At 35.8% G+C, this 25,067-nt stretch overlaps 1 protein-coding gene across 1 annotated transcript; it reads left to right on the plus strand.

The window, feature by feature from the left end:
* Positions 1-545: 545 nt before the first annotated feature.
* On the plus strand, positions 546-17,675 carry MMADHC (metabolism of cobalamin associated D). The gene is made up of 8 exons (XM_068967971.1): positions 546-643; positions 1,158-1,217; positions 4,228-4,372; positions 8,602-8,819; positions 11,115-11,220; positions 11,768-11,898; positions 16,162-16,248; positions 17,161-17,675. The coding sequence occupies exons 2-8, from the start codon at positions 1,209-1,211 to the stop codon at positions 17,353-17,355; spliced, it is 891 nt and encodes a 296-aa protein (XP_068824072.1). The 5' UTR covers positions 546-643; positions 1,158-1,208; the 3' UTR covers positions 17,356-17,675.
* The last annotated feature ends 7,392 nt before the right edge of the window (positions 17,676-25,067 follow it).

A 25,067-nucleotide genomic window follows, 5' to 3' on the forward strand; every position in this document is an offset into this window, starting at 1 on the left:
GAGCTTCAAGAAGGAGGGGACATCGGTATACCTATGGCTGGTTCATGTTGATGTTTGGCAGAAATCAACACAATACTGTAAAACAATTATCCTTCAATTAAAAAAAATTTTTTTAAGTGTATACTTATAAATACGTCGTGGGATATATATTTATTGCGCCTATTAAAAGTCTGGCACATAAAGGGAAAAAGTGCTCTATTCTCAAAAACATTTATTTTCGAAATTTAAAAAAAAAAAAATAGATACAAAGAACAGAAAACTGCACCTCCTTTGAGCAATAAAGTCTTGGGGCAAGAGGAGGCTTTCAAATACATCGGTGAGTTAATGATCGAAATTAAATGAGTGCCAAACGCAGCTCTGGAGCCTTGATCTCCACCCCGCAAGTCCTTATCCACACCTCACCTCTCCTTCTCGTACGTGGGGGCGGTGGACTAGCCAATGAAAGGGCGGTGCTACGTGGGCCTCCCGTGCGCGTGCGCAGCATCGGCTCGAGGCTCATTCCCATCCATGCGCTCGAAAGCAACTTCTTCAGTCTGGTCACTGCCAGCGTCAGCGCTACTCCCTCTGCCGTCGCGCCGCCATTTTGAAGACGGGAAGAGTACGGGCCTGGGACCGCTGGAGGCGGCTGTGGCGGCGGCGACTGGTACGGACGGTTTCCGCCCGCGTTAGCCCTTCCAGATCTGCCCATCTTTGGGCCACAGCTCTGGGTGTTGCCCCTATACTCACAGGGCCCCTGTCGCTGTCCCCGGTCGTCCTCTCACTCTGTCGTTAGGATCTTTTTCGCTTCCTCAACCTTCATCTTTGCTGGAACCTTTTCTCACAGCTTGTTTAGAACCCTGATCGGTGTTAAAATACCTACTTGGAGCCTCAGGACTCCATCCTGGTGGACGGCCCCTCTTTCCTCCCCCGGATCTAGTCGGAGTTGTCTTCCGCAGACACACACCGGGCGGGCTAACTGCAAGGCCTCCTGTGGGTGGGCAGCGACTTGTGCCCTGTGGGGGCAGGGGGCGAATCCTGGTCTCCTGGGGTCCGGGGACAGCTTGGACTTTGGTCCTGTCGCGGAAGAAGGGACACCCAGTAGACGATGGTGGACATTACCCGAGTGATCTGTTAGAGCTTAATCCGTCACCGGCCTGTTTTGTTTTGTCCTTTCCCAGGAATAACTTTACAAAAGGGAAGATAATTTTCGTCTGCCCTTTCCGCCAGAAATGGCCAATGTGAGTAAATTAGTCTCTTAAGAAGCAGTACAGTAGTAAATTATTTTGGGAACTCGTTAAGAAATGGAGGGGCGGGTTTAATTATAATGGCATTGATGGCATAATGTTTCTTGTACTTAGAGAATCAAAAATGTCAAGGGAAACAAGGGGTGTGAAATTAGGTCAATATGCCTTGAAGGTAGTTTGAAAACAAACATATTTCTCAATACTTTTATTTATTTATGCAAATTCCTTTTGAGAAATAAATTCAGTGCCAGCATCCTTTCGGTAATTTTGAAAGGAATTATTTTCGTAAATACTTAGAATCTATTTTTAAGCCGGTTTCTGTTTGGGTAGGTTTTGTAGCAGTTTTAGTATAGGAAGTAACCTTACAAATACTACAAAATGAGAGCAGGAGAGATTATTCTCATAGGCCAGAGGTATTTATTCACGGTAACTGTCCAGTGATTTCTTAAACGCATCGTGCCATAGGGGTCATAAAACATACATGGAAACTATTACAGTAAGAGTAGAAACTAATTTTTAAAGTTACACAGAGGTACAATACAGATTCAGAGCTTTGTGGAGAGGGGAAAGTGGGGGTTTGGGTTCATTTAATCAGAGAAACATTTGAATTTTAAAAGATGGGTGAGATTATCTAAATCTCACCCAGAACAGGTATATTCAAAGATACCCCCAGCCCCCCGCCCCACCCTCCTTCACAAATCAAGAAGTCATTTCTGTCTTCCTGAATGTAAGATATGTGAAAAAGATGAGTGGGAAATAAGGTTGGATTGTGGATTTAGGATCAAGTAACAAGAGTCTTCGGAGAAGGCAGTGGCAACCCACTCCAGTACTCTTAACTGGAAAATCCCAGGGACCGGGGAGCCTGGTGGGCAGCTGTCCATGGGGTCGCACAGAGTTGGACACAACTGGAGCGACTTAGCAACAGCAGCAGCAAGAATCTTGGGGCTTTCCCAGGTGGCTCAGTGGTACAGAATATTCCTGCAAAGCAGGAAACTCGGGTTCCATCCCTGGGTCAGGAAGATCCCCTGGAGTAAGAAATGGCAACCCACTCAAGTATTCTTGCTTAGGAAATCCAACGGACAGAGGAGCCTGTTGGGCTACAGTCCGTGGGGTCACGAAGAGTCGGATGCGACTTAGCAACTAAACCACCAGCAAAGAGTTTTGAATGATAGACTTGGTAATTTGGACTTTATTCTTTAAGTTTTGGTGATTTAATTAGAGTTGTGTGTTAGGAAAACTAACATGGTAACGTAACAGTTACCCAGGATTGTATTTTTGTAGTTGAATATGATACATCAAGTAATAATCTAATGATGAGACTGTAGGGCCAGGGGAGGATGCTTAAGTGTTCAGGTGGACAGAATGCTCTGGAAACAGGCCTTGCATTTTGGAGACATCTGGAGGAGGTTCAGTTTATCTGGATGTTGAAGAAAGAGTTGGAATTTGTCCGACCTAAGAGGAGAAGGAAAAGGGCATTTTAGTGGAAGAAATCTTACGCAGTATTAAAGACAGAAATATGGAAATGTTGGGTAGGTATTTTTATGTGACTGAAAAGTGGAGTAAGAAGGGAAGATAAAATTAGTAAGAAATTCTGTCAGAACGGTAGAAAGACCAGTCAAAGAACACACAGGTTGGATTTCAGAATACTATATGAAAGGGAAAAAGAATGATTCCAAAGTATCAATTGGCTAGACTATTTCAGCCTCCTGGTAACTAGTTTTCATACCACCTCTCTAATCCCACTCCTTTCTCTCCTCTACCCGTAGTTGCACATTCCTTAAAACATCTTTTATTTTGATCAGTTAACTCTCTTCCTCCCTGCCTACACGTTAAAATTCTGATTTATTATCTTGTAATAGGCCCTTTCCTGTCTGTGTCACAAAGTATAAAGCCTCTTATAGTTGCTCATAAGTTAAATTTCAAGCCTGTTCTTTACTGCATTACTTAACATCCACCTTCAGTGAACCTGTCACTCTTTGAAAACGACCTCCATACCTTTCTTCCTAAAAGGCCTTCACTGAAATGAGTGCCTAAATTTCTGTTTCTTCACAACCCAGTATATCCTCCATGAAACTTTTCCTATGACCTCAAGGATCTCTTAATTGTTCAAATCTTTTAGTAGAATTCCACAGATGATATGGTATTTGTTCTTACGCATTTTCCACTAATCTAAGAGTCAGTAGTGTTTTAAAATATAAAGGGCCAGGTAGCAAATATTTTAGGCTTTGTAGGCCAGAGTCTCTGAAATAACTGCAATTATGACAAGAAAACAGCCATAGACAGTACATAAATGGGTGTGGCAGTGTTACAATAGAACTGTTCTCACCAGAACAGACAGGAGGCTACAGTCCGCTATAGTTAGCAAACCCCTGCATTAAGTTATTCTGACTTAGCTATTTTGATTAAGTTTATACATGAAAGATGTTCACACATTTATATTGTAACTGACCTGGGTGTAGCAAATGAACATAGGAGCAGAAAAGGTATCAAGAAGATGTGTGCTAAACTGGAGGAAAGTGGACATTGCCGTAAAATCAAGAGAAAGATAGCATAGGAGATAATCAGTACAATCTAATAGCAATAAAAGAAGAGTGTGAAAGTAAGTAGGATTTTTTTTCCTAGGAGAGGTTTTGAAAGTTCTTTATTTTGAAAATAGAAGAATCTTACTAGCTGTGCCACTTTTTTAGTGTTGCTGCTGAACACAGGACAACTTTTCAAAGTTCCTGTTCTTTCTGTATGGCACTCTTGATTCTGGCCTTGCTAGGAAAGCCATATATTTTTACCCAAATGACTTAGTACTTGTGTGTGTGTTTTTTTTTTAATATTTGTGTTTATTTTTAAAATTATAAATATGTGTGATGCTCATTCTGTGGCAGGTGCTCAATAACAGTAGAATCAATGTTGGTTTTAAAAGATACATTGCAATGTGAGGATTTGCCCGAGATTGTCTGTGTTAGTATAACATTTATATCCAGAATAATTTTGGGTTTTGTGTCATTCTTAGGTGCTCTGTAACAGAGCCAGACTGGTTTCCTATCTCCCAGGATTTTGCTCTTTAGTTAAAAGGGTTGTCAATCCCAGAGCCTTTTCAACCGCAGGATCTTCAGGTTCTGATGAGTCTCATGTGGCCACTGCACCTCCAGATATCTGTAAGTAAAACCTATTTTTGCTTTACTTAAAATTGTTTCATAACATTTGTTATGTTTCCTGTAATATTTCTACTTGAAGTTTTACTGATCTTCTAAAGTTGAGTTTATCCCTTTGAAAGTAAAATCAGAGCTCTGCCTAAATATTTATGCCAGAAAGTTACAATACTTAAAAAAATAAAAGAATGAATATTGGTTTCTAAAACTTACTTTCTTGAACTTTAGTTTTTTTCTAATCTATATTCAGACACACACAGTCTTTCCTGAAACAAATCTTTTTTTGATCCTATTAAACTATGTTACTACTACTTGCCACTCTTTGCTGAATTTCCTAAATATAGGCATCACTTCGGAGAAGGCAATGGCACCCCACTCCAGTACTCTTGCCTGGAAAATCCCATGGACGGAGGAGCCTGGAAAGCTGCAGTCCATGGGGTCGCTGAGGGTCGGACACGACTGAGCGACTTCACTTTCACTTTTCATTTTCATGCATTGGAGAAGAAAATGGCAACCCACTCCACTTGCCTTGAGAATCCCAGGGATGGGGGAGCCTGGCAGGCTGCCATCTATGGGATCACACAGAGTCGGACACGATTGAAGTGACTTAGCAGCAGCAGCAGCAGCCGTTACTTTTTACTAACTAGTGTTTATTAAATCAAAGTCTGCTTTTTCTTATCCACCTTGTATACCACTATATCACATTAATCATTCTCAGTTCAGTTCAGTTCAGTCGCTCAGCCGTGTCGTACTCTTTGCGACTCCATGAATCACAGCACACCAGGCCTCCCTGTCCATCACCAACTCCCGGAGTTCACTCAGACTCACACCCATTGAGTCAGTGATACCATCCAGCCATCTCATCCTCTGTCGTCCCCTTCTCCCCCTGCCCCCAATCCCTCCCAGCATCAGAGTCTTTTCCAGTGAGTCAACTCTTTGCATGAGGTGGCCAAAATACTGGAGTTTCAGCTTTAGCATCATTCCTTCCAAAGAAATCCCAGGGTTGATCTCCTTCAGAATGGACTGGTTGGATCTCCTTGCAGTCCAAGAGACTCTCAAGAGTCTTCTCCAACACCACAGTTCAAAAGCATCAGTTCTTCAGCACTCAGCCTTCTTCACAGTCCAACTCTCACATCCATACATGACCACAGGAAAAAACATAGCCTTGACTAGACAGACCTTAGTCGGCAAAGTAATGTCTCTGCTTTTGAATATGCTATCTAGGTTGGTCATAACTTTTCTTCCAAGGAGTAAGCGTCTTTTAATTTCATGGCTGCAGTCACCATCTGCAGTGATTTTGGAGCCCCCAAAAATAAAGTCTGGCACTGTTTCCACTGTTGCCCTATCTATTTGCCATGAAGTGATGGGACCAGATGCCATGATCTTCGTTTTCTGAATGTTGAGCTTTAAGCCAACTTTTTCACTCTCCACTTTTACTTTCATCAAGAGGCTTTTGAGTTCCTCTTCACTTTTCTGCCATAAGGGTGGTGTCATCTGCATATCTAAGGTTATTGATATTTCTCCCAGCAGTCTCGATTCCAGCTTGTGTTTCTTCCAGCCCAGCGTTTCTCATGATGTACTCTGCATAGAAGTTAAATAAGCAGGATGACAATATACCGCCTTGATGTATACTCCTTTTCCTATTTGGAACCAGTCTGTTGTTCCATGTCCAGTTCTAACTGTTGCTTCCTGACCTGTTGCTTCCTGACCTGCATATAGGTTTCTCAAGAGAGGTTTATAAAGCACACTGAAATACTAAGAGAGGGCTCTTAGAAACTTTACCTAATGTATTCTGAAGTGATTGCCCATGGAATCCTTTTTTCATTCAGTACATTACTTATGGTGTAATGTCAGTTCACTTGGGCATGCAAAGCCTCCCCTAGTTTTCTTGCCTCAGTTTTCTGACTCCATCTCTGATTATTCTTCAGTTTTCTTGATCTGAAGGCCAAACATATATCTATCATAAATTAAAGGTCTGTCACTCAGAATAGTTAAGGGTTTGTATTATGAATATACAACTTGGCTGCCCTGTCCATGGATTCTGCATCCTCAGATTCAGCCAATCAGAGATTGAAAGTATTTGAGAGGGTGGGGAATTCCAGAAAGTTCTAAATAGCAAAACTTGAATTTGCCATGTGCCAGCAATTATTTACATATCATTTACTTTGTGTTCAATATTATAGGTAATCTGGAGATGATTTAAAGTATACAGGAGGATGTACGTAGGTTACATATATGCACATACAGTTCATTCTTGAACAGCATGGGTTTAAGCTGTGCATATCCGTTTTATACAGAAGTTTTTTTCCAATAATAACTAACTACGGTATTACACAGTTCTCGGTTCCTTGACTCTGAGCATGTGGAAATGACTAAACAGAGAGCTGACTGTGAATTATGCTCAGATTTTTGACTACAGGGTTTGGGTGAGCATATGCAGATTTTGTTATCCATGAGGGTCCAGGAAGCATTGCCCTGTGAATACCTAGGGAGAACTATATAAAGAATTTTTGTAGATCAATAGGACAAAAACAAGCCAGTAGAAAACCAAACAAAAATTTCAAAAATGAGTTTTAACAGGCTATTTCTGTAAGAGAAAACCTAAATGACCAGTAAACATTTGAAAATATGCTCATATCCAATATTAATATTGAATATTTATTTGAAGACACATCTGAATAATCTATAAAACCCATGTTGTTCAGAACAGCTGATAAGTTTTAGTTTGTGAACTGACTCCAGTTGGTCACTGGTGGCTGTCTAGAGCCTTATCACTCAGTGTGATCTGCAGACCAGTGTAGCATGGCCTGATATAGCATCAGCATCATCTGGGACTGGTTAGAAATGAATTTTGAGCCCCACTTCAGATCTGGTAAATCAGAATCTGCATTTTGAGAAGTTCTCAGATGATTCTTAATACTTAATAGTTTGAGATGTGCTGGGCTAGAGTGTTTGGGTTGAGAATTATGTGACAGTGTCTGGGTTCAGCAGGGAAAAGTTCTATAATTGATAGGTAATGTCTGTCATAGATATGGAAGAGAGATATGGGCATCACATAGGGGCAGCTATAATGACATGACCATTTTTAGTCACTTAGTTCTAGCAGAATATTTATAAATACTTTTATTGCCAACTAAAGTCTGCAGCCATCCTTTCCTTTCTCTGAACAAAATTCCTACTCTGCGTATTTCTTCATTTGGTTTTCTGAGCTACTTTTTCTGGATCTTTTTTAATTTTTCACGTTAGGATTTTTTTTTTTAATAGGAATAATGTAATGTGTATTCTTCTGTAAGTATTTAATCCATATTCATGCATGTGACTGGTAAACAGGGCATTATGTCACTTTGGTTGGTACAGAATTTTTTCGAGCCCATTAATGTTTTGTGCCACCAGGTAACAGCAGTTGAATGCCCCTCCCCAAGGGTTCCCTGGTGGCTCAGATGGTAAAGAATCTGACTGCAGTGTGGGAGGCCCGGGTTCGATCCCTGAGTCAGGAAGATACCCTAGAGAAGGAACTGGCCACCCACTCCAGTATTCTTGCCTCAAGAATCCCATGAACAGGGAGGCCTGGTGGGCTACAGTCCATGTGGTCACAAAGAATCGAACACGACTGAACGATTAACATACACACACTCCCCAAGCGTAACCACTATTAAGTCTGGTATCTTTACTTTCAAGTATTTTTTTTTTTCTGTATTTAAAGCATTATTATAAGCATGTAAAATAAATGTCACATATACTGTTCTTGGACTTAGCTTTTTCTTTTAATGTCATTTATCCTGTGAATTTCTTTCACCATATGTAAAGATTTACTAATGACTGTTAAGAATTACATAGTACAGAAGTTCCCTGATGGTCTAATGGTTAGGATTCCAGGCTTTCACTACCATGGTCTGGGTTCAGTTCCTTTCTAGAGAACAGAGATCCCACAAGCCACACGGTGAAGCCAGACAAAAAAGAATTACATAGTATAGATTACAATGCTTTATTGAATCTGTTCCCTAATAAGGGAATTAACTATGAGTTGGCAGCTGGTTGCTTCAACTAGTGTTTTGGAAATAACATGAAACCAACTAGCATATTCAACCAGCAAAGCAAACTTCAAAGATCTATTGTTTAGGTAAAAAAAAAAAAGAAAAAAACCTTATTGGAAGAACAACATTCTTTCCCATTCTTTCAGTCTAATGCACTTAAGTTGTAAGGAGAAAATTGCTCCTTTTGTTGTTCCTCTTCAGGCTCTCGAACAGTTTGGCCTGATGAAACTATGGGACCATTTGGACCTCAGGATCAGAGATTCCAGCTTCCTGGGAACATAGGTTTTGACTGTCACCTCAACGGTACAGCATCACAGAAGAAAAGCCAAGTTCATAAAACTTTACCTGATGTTCTAGCAGAACCTTTATCGAGCGAAAGACATGAGTTTGTTATGGCACAATATGTGAATGAATTTCAGGTATGTTGTTAATATCGTTCATTCTGTTTTCTAATTATTACAGCTGTATTTCTGATAACTATGAGCATATTACTTTCATTGAAAAAAAAAAAAACACTAAGTCCAGTATATACAGAAAAAGCATGTATAGTTTTTAAAACCTTGGTATTGTCCTATACATGGTTTTGCTATATAATTTTTCACATTGCAGTCTCTTAGGTAATTGATCTTCAAAATATCTTTTTTAATAAATATTTATTGTAAACATAAATAACTTAATTTCTGTAACTGGAAATTTAGATTTTCTTTTTTTCATTTTTACAAACAGTAATTATAATCTATATACAGACCAAATTCCAACTAGTTTTATATTCCTCTAACCATTTAGAAACTTAAGAAAACTTTGAGATCTCTAAAATTCTTCAGATACAGTAAACTAAAAAGTAGGATTTTTAAATAGGTTTTGTAAAAACAATTCCTGAGAGGTTTTTTGAGTTTTTTAGAACTGGTATTGCATGTGAATTCTTTAAATGAGTTTTAAAACTAGTATTGCATCCTTGCTCACTCAAATGGGAAGTTACATGCATTTCAGAGTTTGTCACACCCCCTGATCCTTACCATTTTTCATATTTCTATGTAGTTTCAGGTGAAGATTTTGATCAAAACGATATTATAAAAAGTAATAACCCCTCACAGTCTCAGTAACCTAACACTGGGACACAGTTGACCTCCCCTTTTTATCTCAGATAATTCCTTCTCCGTCGTCTTGGCGCCTCCTCTGTCTACCAGTTATACGATATTTCCCAAATGTCTGTTCTTCATTTTCGCCTTTGACTTGCTCCCTGGTCACTTAAGTCCTCAGCTTTCTCCATAGGCTATGTCTTCATATTTCCTAACTTACTGTTTCTGTTTCCGACGTTGCTGGTTCTGTATTACTTGCCAAATATCTTTATCTGGATGTCTCAGAAGTACCAGAATTAGGACTGGTACACATCTAGTAACTGAATGAGCCGTTTCTTCTCTCAAAACTTCTTTATTCCCATGTTGTCAGTAGTATAAGTGACTTAGTCATCCTCATACTGTCCCAGAAGTAAAGATGACAGTGACAACCTGCCTGCTCTTTTCATCATTCCCCCATGTACAGTGACAATTGCATTGCTTTCATCTCTGAAAGTAGCCCTTAAATTTGTGTCAGTTTAGTTCTCAATTCTGCCTTATCTCTGTTTTTAGAGGCATTATAGTAGGATGGACTGTGGAGATAGGATAAATCTATATACAGAGATTAACTGTTATTTATTGATACTTAATTTCATGACCTTGAGAAAGTTACTTCACCTTTCTGAGACTGTTTCTTTATATGTAAAATAAGGATAATTTATTAATATTATTTAATTTAAAATAAGTCAGAATTTTATAATGTGGCATAAATGGATTTCCATAGTTTTGATCCTTTTCTCACCTCCCAACGATTTCCTACTCCTTCTACATTCTAATCATAGCATACTTTTCATTTTTTGAAAATTACACCTTTCTCTTTGACCATTGCATGCCTTTGCACTGTTATTTCTTGCTAGACTGGGATTCTTAATCTGTATTCTGTCCGTTCTTTTATATGTCAGACACATATAGTAGTTAACATGTAACTCAAATGTGATTTCAACCTTTTCCTGATTTCTCCCAACAAAGCAAGTTTCTTCCCCATTTATACCTCCAGAAGACTTCCTTCACAGCTCTGTAGCACTTTTCATATTGGACTGCATCTGTTTGTTCATGCTGTTTTTCTTCTCCTAACCCTTATATACCTAAGAGTGAAGACTGGATTTTTACCATTGTAGTGTCTGCTCCTGTTATAATGGCTGATGTATAATAGGCACCCATTAAATTTCAATTGAATAAGAGCCTCTAGACTTTTCCTGTTGGAGAGATAATATATTTAATCACGTTGTTTTGTAAGTTGGTGTTCTTATGCCCATTTTACAGAACAAAAGAAAGGATAATTAGATATAACAAAATATCAGAAGAGGTAACATTATAAGATATAATCATGGCATTTTTAAGTTTTTTAACCAACTTCTATTAAGTCTAGAATATCAGTAGGTATATATTCCTTTTTTTTTAATTCAACATTTTTTTTTAAATTCTCAAATTACATTATAGAGAAAAGTTTGAGTATGTAAGAATATACTGATTATTACCTGATCACCAGCTAGATTAGGATTATTGAAAAAGCTTTCTAGGACAAACAAGTTTATAACGGGCAGGATATTTTCTTTGAACTTCAGATTCTGTTTATATATATTTCTTATTCCCCTAAAGGGTAGTGATGTACCTGTTGAACAAGAAATTAACAGTGCAGAAACTTACTTTGAAAGTGCCAAAGTAGAATGTGCAATCCAAACATGTCCAGAGTTGCTGCGAAGAGGTATGTCATGCTTTATTCATTTTGACACTAGTGTGTGTCAGATTATGTCACTAATTTAAATATGTTGAAAACTGTACTCCTTAGGAATTAAATGTTTTGTAACTAAATATTTTAACATGTCTTGCTGGAAACGATGATTGCCTGGCCAAGAAAAAGATTAGCAAATGTCCCCTGACATCTGACCTCATGCTACCATTAGATAGGATTAGTAGAATTTTTAGTAACTTTTCCCCTAAAGTCATCCTACTCCCAGGTAATTACTGAGAAAAATCTTAATAATAAACTTTTTTTTAATTCCAAGACTAACAACATGTAACCCAATTTACTCTTTGGAATTGTTGGCAGTATATTTTTGGTTCATCCAAAAGGAACAGAAGTAAACCAAAACTAAATTTATTTCATCCTTTTAAAAAATAATATGCATTTATAAACCTAATTTGGTACCATAATGATTTGACTTAATCATCATTTTTCTAAAGTGTTTTATGCACTGTTTCTTTTTTCAAAAAAAAATAATTTTTTCCTGAAATTTTATTATTATTTATAGATTTTGAATCACTGTTTCCAGAAGTAGCCACCAACAAACTAATGATTCTGACTGTAACACAGAAAACTAAGAATGATATGACTGTTTGGAGTGAGGAGGTAGAAAATGAAAGAGAAGTGCTCTTGGAAAAGGTAATTCTTTCGATTGCTGACTGTTTAATTTTATAATCTTATTTAAACACCAGTGAATAGTTTAAAAATGATGGCTGTCTTTTCTTACCATTATTAGTTCTCTCCTAATGTATGTCAGTATTTAAAAAATGTACATGTTTTCTGAAAATAAAAATGCCAGGGTTTTTTTTTTTAGTATCTTTGAAAAATTTATATTCTGTCCAGTACTTCCTCAGTTTTTTGTTTTTTTTTTAATTTATGTCTGTCTTAGGAAGTTTGGAAATGCAATAAACAACAAAAATGTAAAATTAACTCTTCATACCCACCCTGTCTCCTCTCTTATCCTTTTCTCTCCCTCCATGCCTCTGTCTCTTAAGCATGTCAAGTAAAAAGTGACAATTACCTAATCCTTCTTCAAAGTGTAAACAGTAGCAGTGTACAGTACAATAATAATATAATAGTTGTACATACCTACATTTTTCCCGTCCTTTGCTTTTAACTAGAAAATATGTTTTGACATCTTTCCTTTACATTGCTCATAGATTATATTTCATTCTTTGTAAAATCTGTATAATATTAGATTACATGGGCAAACCATAAATTTTTTAAATTATTTAAAACATTTTTAGTCTTTCATAAGTTGAAAATCAAACTTTTGCTTTTATAGGCAGTGAATATATTTGTACGTGTATTTTTATGTGCATACTTACATATTCCTAAATAGGGAATTGCTAAATCAAGGGGTATATTTATTTATTTTAAGTTATAATATATACATCAATTTGTCCACCAAAAAGATCATCCTATTATATAGGCTGTTACTCTTACCCTGGATATTAGCATTATTTTTCATTTTTATTAACCTGAGAAATAAGTGGTAACTTAAAATCTCATATTCAGAAATTATATGAGTTTGATTCCTTTGTATGTATGACATTAAGATTAGCTTACTTAACTACAGTTGAAAAAATTTTCTTTACTAATTTACATGCAGAATAATATTGGGAGTTTTTTAATGTTTTCTTTAGTGTTGGATGTGTGGTTCTCACAACTTACAAAAATATTGTTTACATACTTTAACAAAGTATTTTATGATAATGACTTCACACTTAAATGTCCCAAATACAGCTTTGCTAATAAATTCCAGGTAGTAATTAAGTCAGGAGCAAGTTATATGCTAGTTAACAAAGAAGTTATAGAGAGGCATAAGACATTGTCTCTGATCTTTAGAAGATCTGAATTTGATGAGTTGAAATTTAAGTATACAATAACTCAGTAAACATTTTCTGTTTAAATATTAAGACCAGGAGTAGTTTATCATCACTGTCATTTAGGTGCTGGAGAGTTTGCTCTCACATGTACATTGCGTTGTAAGTCCTACTTTTTGATTCATCTAAGATTCTGAGCCTCATTTGATACTGACCCCAGTATAAATATAACTCAGTTTTCTATAACAAATTTTCAGGTTTTTGAAATGGCACTATACTTTTTCATGTGATTTTTAATTTTATAGTGATTAAAGCTGTTTTATTTTTTATGGAAAAGAAAACATCTCTTTCTAATTTAGATATGTTAGTGATTATTTTAGGATCACACATGTAGATATTTTATCTTTTGTGGTTTAAATCTATCCTAGTTTTTTCCAGCAGATGTCAGTGTTTCCTATTGATGAGCAGAACAAGATAAACATTTAAACTGGTTCTTTCTGTGATCATTTGGCATTCTTAATCTTTGCAAACATTTAAATACATTGTTTTGTTCACCTTGTAGTTTTTGTGTATGTCTTATTAAATTGATACATAATTTTAATGACTTTTCTAGACCATATTCAGTTTTCCTGCTTTTTAAGAATTGCAAGGATTAATGAAATATAACAGTAAGTGCAAATATTACATAGATAACCTAAAGAATGCAGTATTTGTAAATTTTTTCATTAGTTTACAAAAAAGTTTAGGCATACCTTAGAGATACTGCTGGTTCGGCTCCATCACAATAAAGCTGATATGGCAATAAAGTGAGTTACATGGATATTTTGGTTTCCCAGTGCTTATAAAAGTTATGTTTATGTTATACTATAGTCCATTAAATGTGTAATAGCATTGTCTTAAAAAATGCATACCATAATTTTAAAATACTTTGTTGCTAAAAAATGCTAACCATCATCTTAGCCTTCAGTGAGTCATAGTAGTAAAACATCAGTAAAGGTCAGTGACTACAGATCATCGTAAATATAATAATAGGTGAAAAAGCTTGGAATACTGAGAGAATTACAAAAATGTGACTCAGAGACATGAAGTGAGCAAATATTACTGGAAAAATGTCACCAATAGACTTGCTGGACACAGGGTTGCCACAGGCCTTCAACTTGTAAAACAACACGTTATCTGTGAAGTACAATGAAGTCCAAAAAATGAGATATGCCTGTATTTAGAGAACATAGGTTAGTTTAGGTTGTATATCTATAGGAGGGGTCAATAAACTTTTTCTAAGGAGCCAGATGGTAGCTTTTTAGGTTTTGTAGTTCATAGGCTCTCAACTACTCAGTTTTACCCTTGTATTGTTAAAGAAACCATATAAAGTGAAGTGAAGTCACTCAGTTGTGTCCAACTCTTTGCAACCCCATGGACTATAGCCCACCAGGCTCCTCCATCCATGGAATTTTCTAGGCAAGAGTACTGGAGTGGGTTGCCATTTCCTTCTCCAGGGGATCTTCCTGACCCAGGGATCAAACCTGGGTCTCCCGCATTGCGGGCAGACGCTTTACCATATGAGCCACCAGGGAATCCCTAAGAAACCATAGACAATACATAAATGAATAGGCATGGCTACATTTCAGCAAGACTGTTTATACACACAGGCAGCAACTCAGTTTGATGGCCCTCTGACTATCACTTCCTCATCCCTTATTTAGAGTATGGCCCATGTGCCTAACTTTAGCTTGGACTTTGAACCAGCTGAATGCCAGAGATGCTCAGTGAGGTCTCATCACTCGGGGTGGGCCTGAAATTCATGTTACCCAGCGCTGCATGACCCCTGATAACACTATTCAGCTGCAGCCTTGCAACTGGCACTCTGCTCGACCTCAAGGAATCTCACCCTGTGTCTGCACAGCTCAGCATGAGGCTACTGACCCAGGAAAGACTGTTCTACAGACTGCTTTGAAACCCTATTGTGCATCACGCTCTTTTCCAGCACTCTACCCCACAAAGTCCAGATGCTTCAGCAGTCCAGACCTGTTGCTTTCTACTGCCTCAGCTCAGTGACACTGTCGCTTTGCTTGGGCTCCACTTCTTTGTCCTGCAGCAGGAACGTGTCCTCAGACAGAAGGCTAAAGCATATATGGGGATCACCTTATTTGTTTCCCTTCTGTTGAAGACTACAATTTTGTGTCTGCCTGTTGTTCAGTGTCTCGAAACAGTTGCGTCATGTATTTCAGTCGTTTTTGTAGTTTTCAGCAGGTGGCAGGTTTGGTAACTGTTACTCTATTATGACTGGAAGTGGAATTGTGCCCTTGATTTTAAACACTTACAGTCTGTCCTTTTTTTTAACATTCTAATCTGGTTCTAATATTTGTTGTCTTTTTCACTGCTTAGAGTTCTGGTAAAGCTAGTCTTTGCATCATAGGAGTTAACATCACAGGATTTTGAATAGGTAATGCATGTAAATGGTCTGTATTATTTATACACTACATAGAAAAATAGAGAAGCGTATAGTGAAAAGTAAGTATGCTGTCCAGCCCTATACCCAATCTGTCCTTTTATCTTATTTTCTTGTGCCTTGTCAGAAATATTTCATGACTATGTGACTGGATAGGTGTATTTTTGAAGGACATACAAATAAGTACCTGTTTTTAAACAACTTCCATTCAAATGAATGGTTCAGATCTTTTCATTATGAATATTTTATTTTCCCTTTCTTATTTTGAAATTTCTATAGTGATATAAAATAGCAACTATAGTTTAGTTTATAATCCTTGACAAATTTGGGAGTTAATAGCACAAAAGTGATTAGAAATAGTTCCTAAAACAAATAATTTAGAAGAAAAAAAATGTACAACTTAGACTTTAAAAAAATGAAAGTGTTATATTAACCATTAATCATTTGGACTGGTAAAAATAATCTTAAGACTATAAGTCCTAATTTATCATTAGTTTCAATTTTTTATTAATTTTGTATTCTCTATCTGAGGCAAAAGATACTTATTTTAAAAATTTTATTGAAAAATAAAACAATCTGTAGTGATGCTATCTTGAGCATAGTATATTTGTGTCTTTTTCTGTGCAGTTCATCAGCGGTGCTAAGGAAATTTGCTATGCCCTCCGAGCTGAAGGCTATTGGGCTGACTTTATTGACCCATCATCTGGTTTGGCAGTGAGTAATTAAATACATTTTGAAAGCCAGATTATAAGTTGAAGTAGGAATTATTTTTGTATAATTATAGCCTAGGTAAATATAAATCATTTAGGACTTCTTGAAAACCTTACAATTTTATGCACAGAAGTATAAGAATCAATTGAATTCACAATTTTGAGGGACCTCTGGACCTCACTCCTGGTTAAAGTTCTCCATTGCTTTAAATCTTTTTTATTAAAAATAATTTCAAAATTTATTTTTTCCATCCTTACTAATAGACGTTATTCAAATTAAATTGAATTAGTGTGCTTACTGTTAGTTAAAATTAGCATTCAGTAGTTTCATTAAGGAAGAAAATTATTTTTAGAATTAAGAAAATTTGGATGGTAAAGAAATACTTAGAAAAGTAACTTTTTGGAAATTAACATTTATAAAGCTATACTTTAAAAAAAAATAATGAGCCACTATTATCACATTTTAAATTCTGTGTATGTCTTTCAGTTACAAATAGTAATAAATTTTATTTTAATCTTAAGATAGAAATATATATTGTTTCTTTTCAAAGTTAAGATTTAGTGAGTACTAGAAATGAAAAACACCCTGGGCTATAGTTTCTTATCTTAAAAATTACAAAGGTGAACCATAGATGATTGCCTAAGACTCATGTCATCTCTAAAGGTCATGTGAAGTTATACATTTGGTTCTAGATAACATGCAGTCTGCTAGATCATTCACATTTCCAGAATACACAGGTATTGAGGGGAGAGGTTTTAGGACAGTTAGGTGTTACATGTGACCCTTTTATTTCTTATTTGACCTTCTAAATATTTGCATTATTTATACAGATCTGTGTTCATGTTTACATAAAAATTATTACTCTATTATCTTTCTTGTTAATAAAAATATGACATCATTTTTTATTTCTTCTAGTTTTTTGGACCATATACAAACAACACTCTTTTTGAGACAGATGAACGCTATCGACATTTAGGATTCTCTGTTGATGATCTTGGCTGCTGTAAAGTGATTCGTCACAGTCTCTGGGGTACCCATGTGGTTGTAGGAAGTATCTTCACTAATGCTACACCAGACAGCCATATTATGAAGAAATTAAGTGGAAACTAGCAGTCGGGTCAATTAATTTGATCTTCTGCTTGTCTGTAACATTTGGGATGATCCACAAGCATTGTCAAAGGCTTCCGTTTTTAAAATTTACTCCCTTGTAGGTATTTATTTCAACATTATGGATTTGCAGTATTGGCAAGTGGTTTATGATTTTTAAATTTCAGATACTCATATTATCATTAAATACATGTTGAGCACATCCACATTGTACAGAATGTGATAATTAACATGTAACCAGGGTATGATCTCATACTGTTGCTTCTCCCCTTAATTGGACAAACCTCACTTTTAATTATACCTCTCCAAAAATAAACCATACATTTGGCTATGATCATATGTGTTTTTTTTTTAATTGCAGTCTTTCTAAAATACAGTTCTTAAAGTTTTTTTCTTTTTTTAAATAAATGCAATTGAGAATTCTGGATTCAGTGTAGATTTAACTTAAAAAAATTTTTTTTTCTTCATTGTCAAGTGTCCTGGTACCAGTCTGAGTATTACTTTGAAATGTATATGCAGAAAAAGAAGAATAAGAATAATGCTACATGTTTACATATAAAAGAATTTGAATCTCAACTTTATATAATAGTAAAAAGTAACTCTTAACTCCTTGGTGAGACAGCTAAGTGTTTTGTTCTCAGATAAAACTATGACTCAGCTGCTAGGTCTATTTCTCTAATTTTAACAGATAGAAAATGCAGTAGTTTACAGAAACGCCTCATGGGGGACAGAACTTGTTTTTACAACATTTTAAACTCGGAATTATCTTGGATTTGTCTTTTGTCAATAGGAATAGAGATAAATCTCAGGAGAACAAGTAACTTCTGCGAAATGAATTATTTGAAATGGATTATTCTGTTTTTTTTTTTTTATTAAATGCCTGTGTTTTAAATGAACACATGAAGACAACCAACTTTAGTTTATAACTTCATTTAAAATTCTTTGCTTAATTAACATGTAGCCTGATAATGAGTATTGCTTACGATTCACAGAGTAAGACCTACAATGTTCTCATTCGTTATGAAGAAGATAAAGTAGTGACTCCCATAGTGTTTTGAAAAAAAAAAACTTTGAAGTATAAATGCTCAATAAATTTTCATCTATGTAAGGAGGACCTAAATCAATACAGAACATTTTGGCACCTCAGAGGCTCATCCTGTTGCCTTTCAGGCACTTCCTCCTCTTACTTATCCCTCATTCAAGCAACCACTATCCTGATTTCCTACAGTATAAGTTGGTTTTCTGTTTTGATGCTTACTATATATATGAAGTCATATATACCATGTTCACTCTGGCTTCCTTCACTCAGCAATGTGAGATTCCTCCTTACTGTGCATAATTATAGATTGCCTGTTTGCATAGCATTTGTCTTCTCAGTGAATTGCAACACTTTTGCCCCCAGGGGAAATTTGGCAATGGTGAGATAGTTCTTGATTGTTACAGCTTGCAGTGGGTGAGTGCTATAGGCATCCAGTAGGTACAGGCCATAGATGTTACTAAATACCCTACAATGCAAAGGACATCTCCCACAAAAAGAATTATTTGGTCCACTGCCTTTCTCCACTCATTTCAGTGTACATATTGCTTATTCAGGCATTTCTGACCATGCAACCTCTGCTTTAACAGTTTTGAAATGCTGTCTACTGGTTGAAAAGCATATTCCTATCGATGGCTATGGCTGTGTTGGATTATATTGGGTAGGGTAAAGAGTGGTGGGGCTCCTTTTCTCATCTTGGTTTGTAACAGGATTTGTAAAAAGAAAACTTTTAAGAAGCAGTAACTGCCAGTTAAAATTTTTATTTTCCTTGAAATGTTTTAAGCAGATTTAGGATTGGGATATATAATCCAAGGGATTCTTACTAATCCTAGTAGAAAGTAGTTTAACTTTTATGTACTGCGATAAGAAAATATTGCAGGTATCAGTTTCATCACATTTGTTTGATTAGGGCCCTGTAAAGGAAGAATTGGTAAAATTTATTGTCTTAAACAGAAGTTTGCTACCTTTTAAAGTAAGACTGAGCCATCGAAATTGATTTTAGACCTATCACTGAAAATATGTTTTTGTTGTGAAATTTGCATTTTGATAAGAATTTATAGAAGATAAATGCTGAAAGGGGTGTTTCTGATCACCTGACCCACCTCTATCCTTTTATAATAGAATGAAAAACAGGAACATGCATCAGATTACACAAGCTAGTGTTAAGACCCAGTGCTGGATTTGGCTGCGACTTACATACATACATAGAGAAAGACTCCTCATACTCCCTATCAAGAAGTTTATTAAGCGATTAAAAATATCAAAGAGTTGCAGAATTTGACTTCACGTTAACTAATACTGCTGCCACATTTCATAAATAAACTTCTAAGTTCATTCCCTTGAACTCTGCATGCTCTGAATTTCTTTGAAAATTTACTGAAATGTATCAAAAATTCAATTACAGATCTTACACTTCACACAGTAATTCTCTAACTTCAGGTTTAAAACTTATTTCTTGGGCTTCTGTCACTTGTACCATCAATATAATCCTTACATTTGGACAAAGTTTTGGTTTTAGTTCCAGGCTCTATTTCCTCCTCTTAGGACTGGTTCTCTTGTTCCAAAGCAGAATTTATCTACTTCAGCACTGTTGACATTTTGAACCAGATAATTGTTTGCTCTGGGAGATGTTCATGTGCGTTATAGGATGTTCAGCAGCATCCTTGGCCTCCATCCTCTAGATGCCAGTAGCAACCCCTGGTCATGACAAAAATATCTCTAAAAGTGGCCAAGTTTCCCCTAAGGAGCCAAATATGTATCTGAAAAAAATTTAACCAACGTGTTCTTTATTTTATATGACAGTATCCTATCCACAGTTGAGAACCACTGATTGAATATACCTTCTAACTCAGCAGTCCTCAACTTCAGCTGTACGTTTGAATCAGGTGGGAGTGCGTTTAAACACACTGATGATTTGACCCCCACACTCACAGATTGTTCTGTTAGTGTGGAGAGGCTTGAGCATCATCATTTTTTAAAAGTTTCCCAAATGATTCAGATGTACAGTCAAGATTCAAACGATAAGTCTGTTTTGAAAACAATAGAGATTAAAGAAGCATTTAAAGAAATAACAACAGGATATGATCATGGATTTAATGCATTAAGGAGATACAGGAAACAAAAAATGAAGTCTCTAATGTTCTGCATTAAGAGTGAGCTGATTGGGTTCAAATTCAAGGATTCTTTCTCTACTAAGGCTTTGCTAACTGCTCCCTCCTGTCTTTCCTTTCCCTCCCTTTGTTGAGCACTTGATTTATATCATGCCATTTTGGATTTACTACTTGTACACAGTTCTTTTATATTTTTTGTTGCCTTCTTCCCGTACTTGAAAAGTTGGCATCCAGTTCCCTAGTAAACACCACACTAAAAATGCAGTATTGATCTTCATTCTCATCTCATAACTTCCCAGAATATTTTTAACTGTTTTATAAGTATTCTTTTCCCTCCTTTTTTTGTGTGTGTCAGTAGGATATATGAGAGTCATAATTTAGTTATTCAGAAGATTCAAATTCAGTCTTTGAGCATTTTCCTTCTGATCATATTATTGGAAGCTATAATTACTTAATGTTGCTACTATAAATCTACAGTAATTAAGACAGTGATATTGACACAAGGATGGACAAACCAATGAAGAGGAAAGAAAGTCCCAGAAATCGACCTGCATGTTAGTGGTTACCTGATTTACGACAAAGGTGACACTGCAGTACAGCAAGAAAAGTGATCTTTTCAGTACATATTGCTGGGTCGATCGGGTATTCTGTAGGGAAAGTGTGTGTTTTGCTTTACTGTACGCTATACAAAAATCACTTCCAAATGAGCTGCAAATCTAAATGTGAAAGATTAGACAAAGTTTTAGGGGAAAAGAGATCTTTGTCACTTTGCAGTAGGTAAGGATTTTTTTTTTTTTAATGACACAGCACTGACCATACAAGGGAAGAAAACATTATATTAGGATTAAGAACTTTTCAGTTCATCAAAAGACATCACCTTAAAGAAGGCAATCAACAGAATTAAAGTTATGTGTGTGTGTGTGTATATATATATATATATGTATATATCAATCCAGATATATATATCATATATATATGTATATCTCATATATATCTTCATCAATCCAAATATATACCCAACAAGAGACTTGTTTCCAAAATATATATATAAAGAACATGTAAAATCATCAAAAAAACCAACAGAAAAAAGACAAACATCTACAAAGAAAGCAATCCAAGTGACTAATAAACATGAAAGGGTGCTCTCCTTCATTAATCCTCAGAAATGCAAATTAAATCCACAACATCACATCACTGCAGGTCATCAGAATGGCTAAAGTTAAGATACCAAGTCACAAAGATGTAGTGTAATTGCAACTTATTATTGATGGAAAATGTAATATAAACACTTCAGAAAACTTTTTGGTTCTAAAGCTTAACTTAGCTTACCTGGGACCTAGCAGTTCCTCTCTGAGGTATAGATGCAACAGAAATGCATGCATCTGTTCACCAAAAGACACTCACGAAAGTCTATACCAGCACCATATATAATGACCAGAAGTAGGACACTGCTCAAATGCCCAGTAGCACTGAAAGGAATGTATCTATTGTGGTGTACTTACAAAGTGAGATGCTATATAATAATGAAAATGAATGGTTTATGACTACTTGCAACCAAGTGATGACACTAATAAGGATGAAAGAAGCCAGACACCAAACAGTGGGTACTGTATAGTTCCACTAATATGAAGTATAAAAGCAACACTACTGCTAGAAGTCAGAGTGATGCCCACCCTTGTAAGGGGAAGCGTAGTAACTGAAAGGAAGGAAAAGGAGACTTCTGGGGTATTGGCGACGTTCTTTTTTTCTTTTTGTTAAATTTGAGTACAGATTCCATGGGTGGTTTAATTGTACAAATTCATAACAGATAAGTGCACTTTTTTGTATGCATATTTTGCTTCAAAAGTTCTTTAAAAATACTACCAAATCCACTCATAAGATGCTAGTAAAACCTGTTTCAAAGATAGCTGATACCATAAAAAGACGCTGAAAATTGAATCTACTTTTAAAGAAGGAATTACAATTTATAGTTAACTCAGAGAAACTCTGAAACAAATTTATGGCTTTTCTTTTTAAATATTTAGGTATAATTTCAACTGTACATTAATCTCTAGATTAAATGAAGAACCAAGTTTTCAAGCATTTCACTTTTCTTACACCTTTATATTAGACATTTTTTTATAACATGGTCAGTTTTGCCAAGAGCCTAAAGAATTTTCCAAGAATGTCTTAATCCTTGGATAGTTAATCATTCTCTTTTAGAGTTCCTAACATTCCGTCAACCTTGTAGATTATCTCTCTTTAATTATTAATTGATCTAACAGTTGTTTCATCGTATTTGATTATTTCATGAAATGTTTCATTTTTGTCATACTTACAATTTTACTGTAGTGTATTTACATGAAATGCCATGGTCATTAAATTTGGTTTCTTAAAACGAAAACATACAGATAAGGTCGTGATTCTATATTCTGCTTTGATCTTATTGTCTTATATAAAAAGAGGCTCTAATTGCTTTAACTTTGTTTTGTGTAAGATTAAGTTACAACTTCTTGCCCATTCTAGTCTAAAGGAACAATATTCCTGTATTTTAAGTAAACAGTAATTTAATGATACAAAAATAGGCACTGAGCTTTTTAAACACTGTTTTGTCCTTACAATCTAGGCCATTCTGCTGTAAATTGAATTTTCAATAGTTTTGGAATAGTAAAAAGCCATGCTTATTACAAACTTCATGAAAAAGTTCCTACCAAAGGTTGAGTTTTGTTACTGGAAGAATGTTTCAGCACAGCGCATTACTGAACACAGATGTTCAGTAATAGATACTGTAAAACAAACGCTAACCGATTTAATAATGGTTCAGAACAGTAATTCAGATTTCATGGGATCAAATTGGAACTTTGTGTCCATTTTCACTGAAAAACCTGGACAGAGAGATCTTCCAATTAGTTTCATATTAATTCAATCTATTTTGCAATTTCTGTGCAACAGGGGCAGTGTATTTAATGAATATATACTGCCTACCTCCCAAATATTGCATGGTACTTACTTATACTAAAAAGTTACTTGCTTTTTTTTTTTTTTTTTGAAAATCAAATTTACCTGAGACCTCTATTATTATTCTACATGAATGACAACACTGCTATCAAACACTACGTATTTTTAATGGTGAGACTGTAGAGGAATTTTAATAGAATTACAAACTAAACTTTTTAAACATACATACTCTTATAGAAAAAGATTACAAGCTTTGAGCACCCTGGAAAATCAGCACTTGCGGGGTTAAACTTCCAAGACGTCATCATTTTTCAGTTTCAGGTTTTCACCTTTGAATGTTCATGGTGCTGTTCACTGACTGCTTATTTCTCCTATTCATTTTAAAATTGTGACTAAGTTAGATCCTTAATACTGGAATCAGCAATATTTTGTGGAAGAATTTTATTCTCCACAGTCCTATTTAATAATAGAAGGCTTGAGATCCACTTGTAATTTGAGCATGTGACTCCTTTTACCCTTAGTTAAAGTCATTTTAAATAATACAAATTCCGTCTGTAATGTCATACAATCTTAATTGTAAATTACTGGGTTTGGAGCAGTTCAAATTGAGTTAAATCACCAGTAGGGTCAAAAGAAAGACTTAGTTCTGGCACTGAGTAAACAAGCTGGGAAAGAGAAGGGGAAACCATATTTATTGCAGTGTAACTCTATTATAGTAATAACGATTTATCCTGTATTAAGCCTAGGTGCATTAAAATACCTTTGCAGAGTCAAGGGGTCACTCACGGGAGGTAAATTAACTCAACTGGGACGCTGGAGTACGAATTAGTGACCTGGAAGAAGCAATTAATCTCAAATGGATGAGCACTTGGCTCTTAGATTTATTCTCCATTTATAATTCCCTTGTCACTCAGCTGGTAAAGAATCTGCCTGCAAGGTGGGAGACCTGGGTTGGAGACCTGGGTTTGATCCCTGGGTTGGGAAGATCCCCTGGAGAAGGGAAAGGCTACCCACTCCAGTATTCTGGCCTTGAGATAGTCTCAGGGGGGTCTCAAAGAGTCAGATATGACTGAGCAACTTTCACTCACATAATTCCCTTAGAATCGAATGTAAATCAACACACAGTGTATTAATACTTTTATGCAAATAAGCCCAAAACTCTATACTGACTCGACAATTATGTCTCCAAGTGGCAAAAAATTGTTTTAGCATATTGGAAAAAAACTGAAAGTTGGTCAAGGAATCTACAATGGTGATACAAATAGTATTAAAATTGAAACTATAGGAAGTTTTGTTTATAGCAGTTGACATGGGTTCTGGCAAGCAAATTAGAATGTGGCAATAAAGTAAAAAGACAAGATACACTCAGAACTCCTGGCCTGCTTCTCAGACTAATCCTGTTTTCCATTTTACAATTAAAATTTGTTTTCACTGACAAAGACCCTGTAGAATATAGCCACTTTTCTGATATTAGGATTATTATGAAGGATAATTGGAAAAGCACTGAAGTTAACACATTTCATGTTAGATGTAAAAATCAATTTCATTACAGTCATTTCTGATAGTAGATTTCTATTGTTGGTCCTTGATGGTGTGCTTCCAACCAGCAGAAGAAGCTGTTGGATGTCCAG

This window comes from Capricornis sumatraensis, chromosome 3 (assembly GCF_032405125.1).
Source record: "Capricornis sumatraensis isolate serow.1 chromosome 3, serow.2, whole genome shotgun sequence".
In the NCBI taxonomy this organism is placed as follows: Eukaryota; Metazoa; Chordata; class Mammalia; order Artiodactyla; family Bovidae; genus Capricornis; species Capricornis sumatraensis.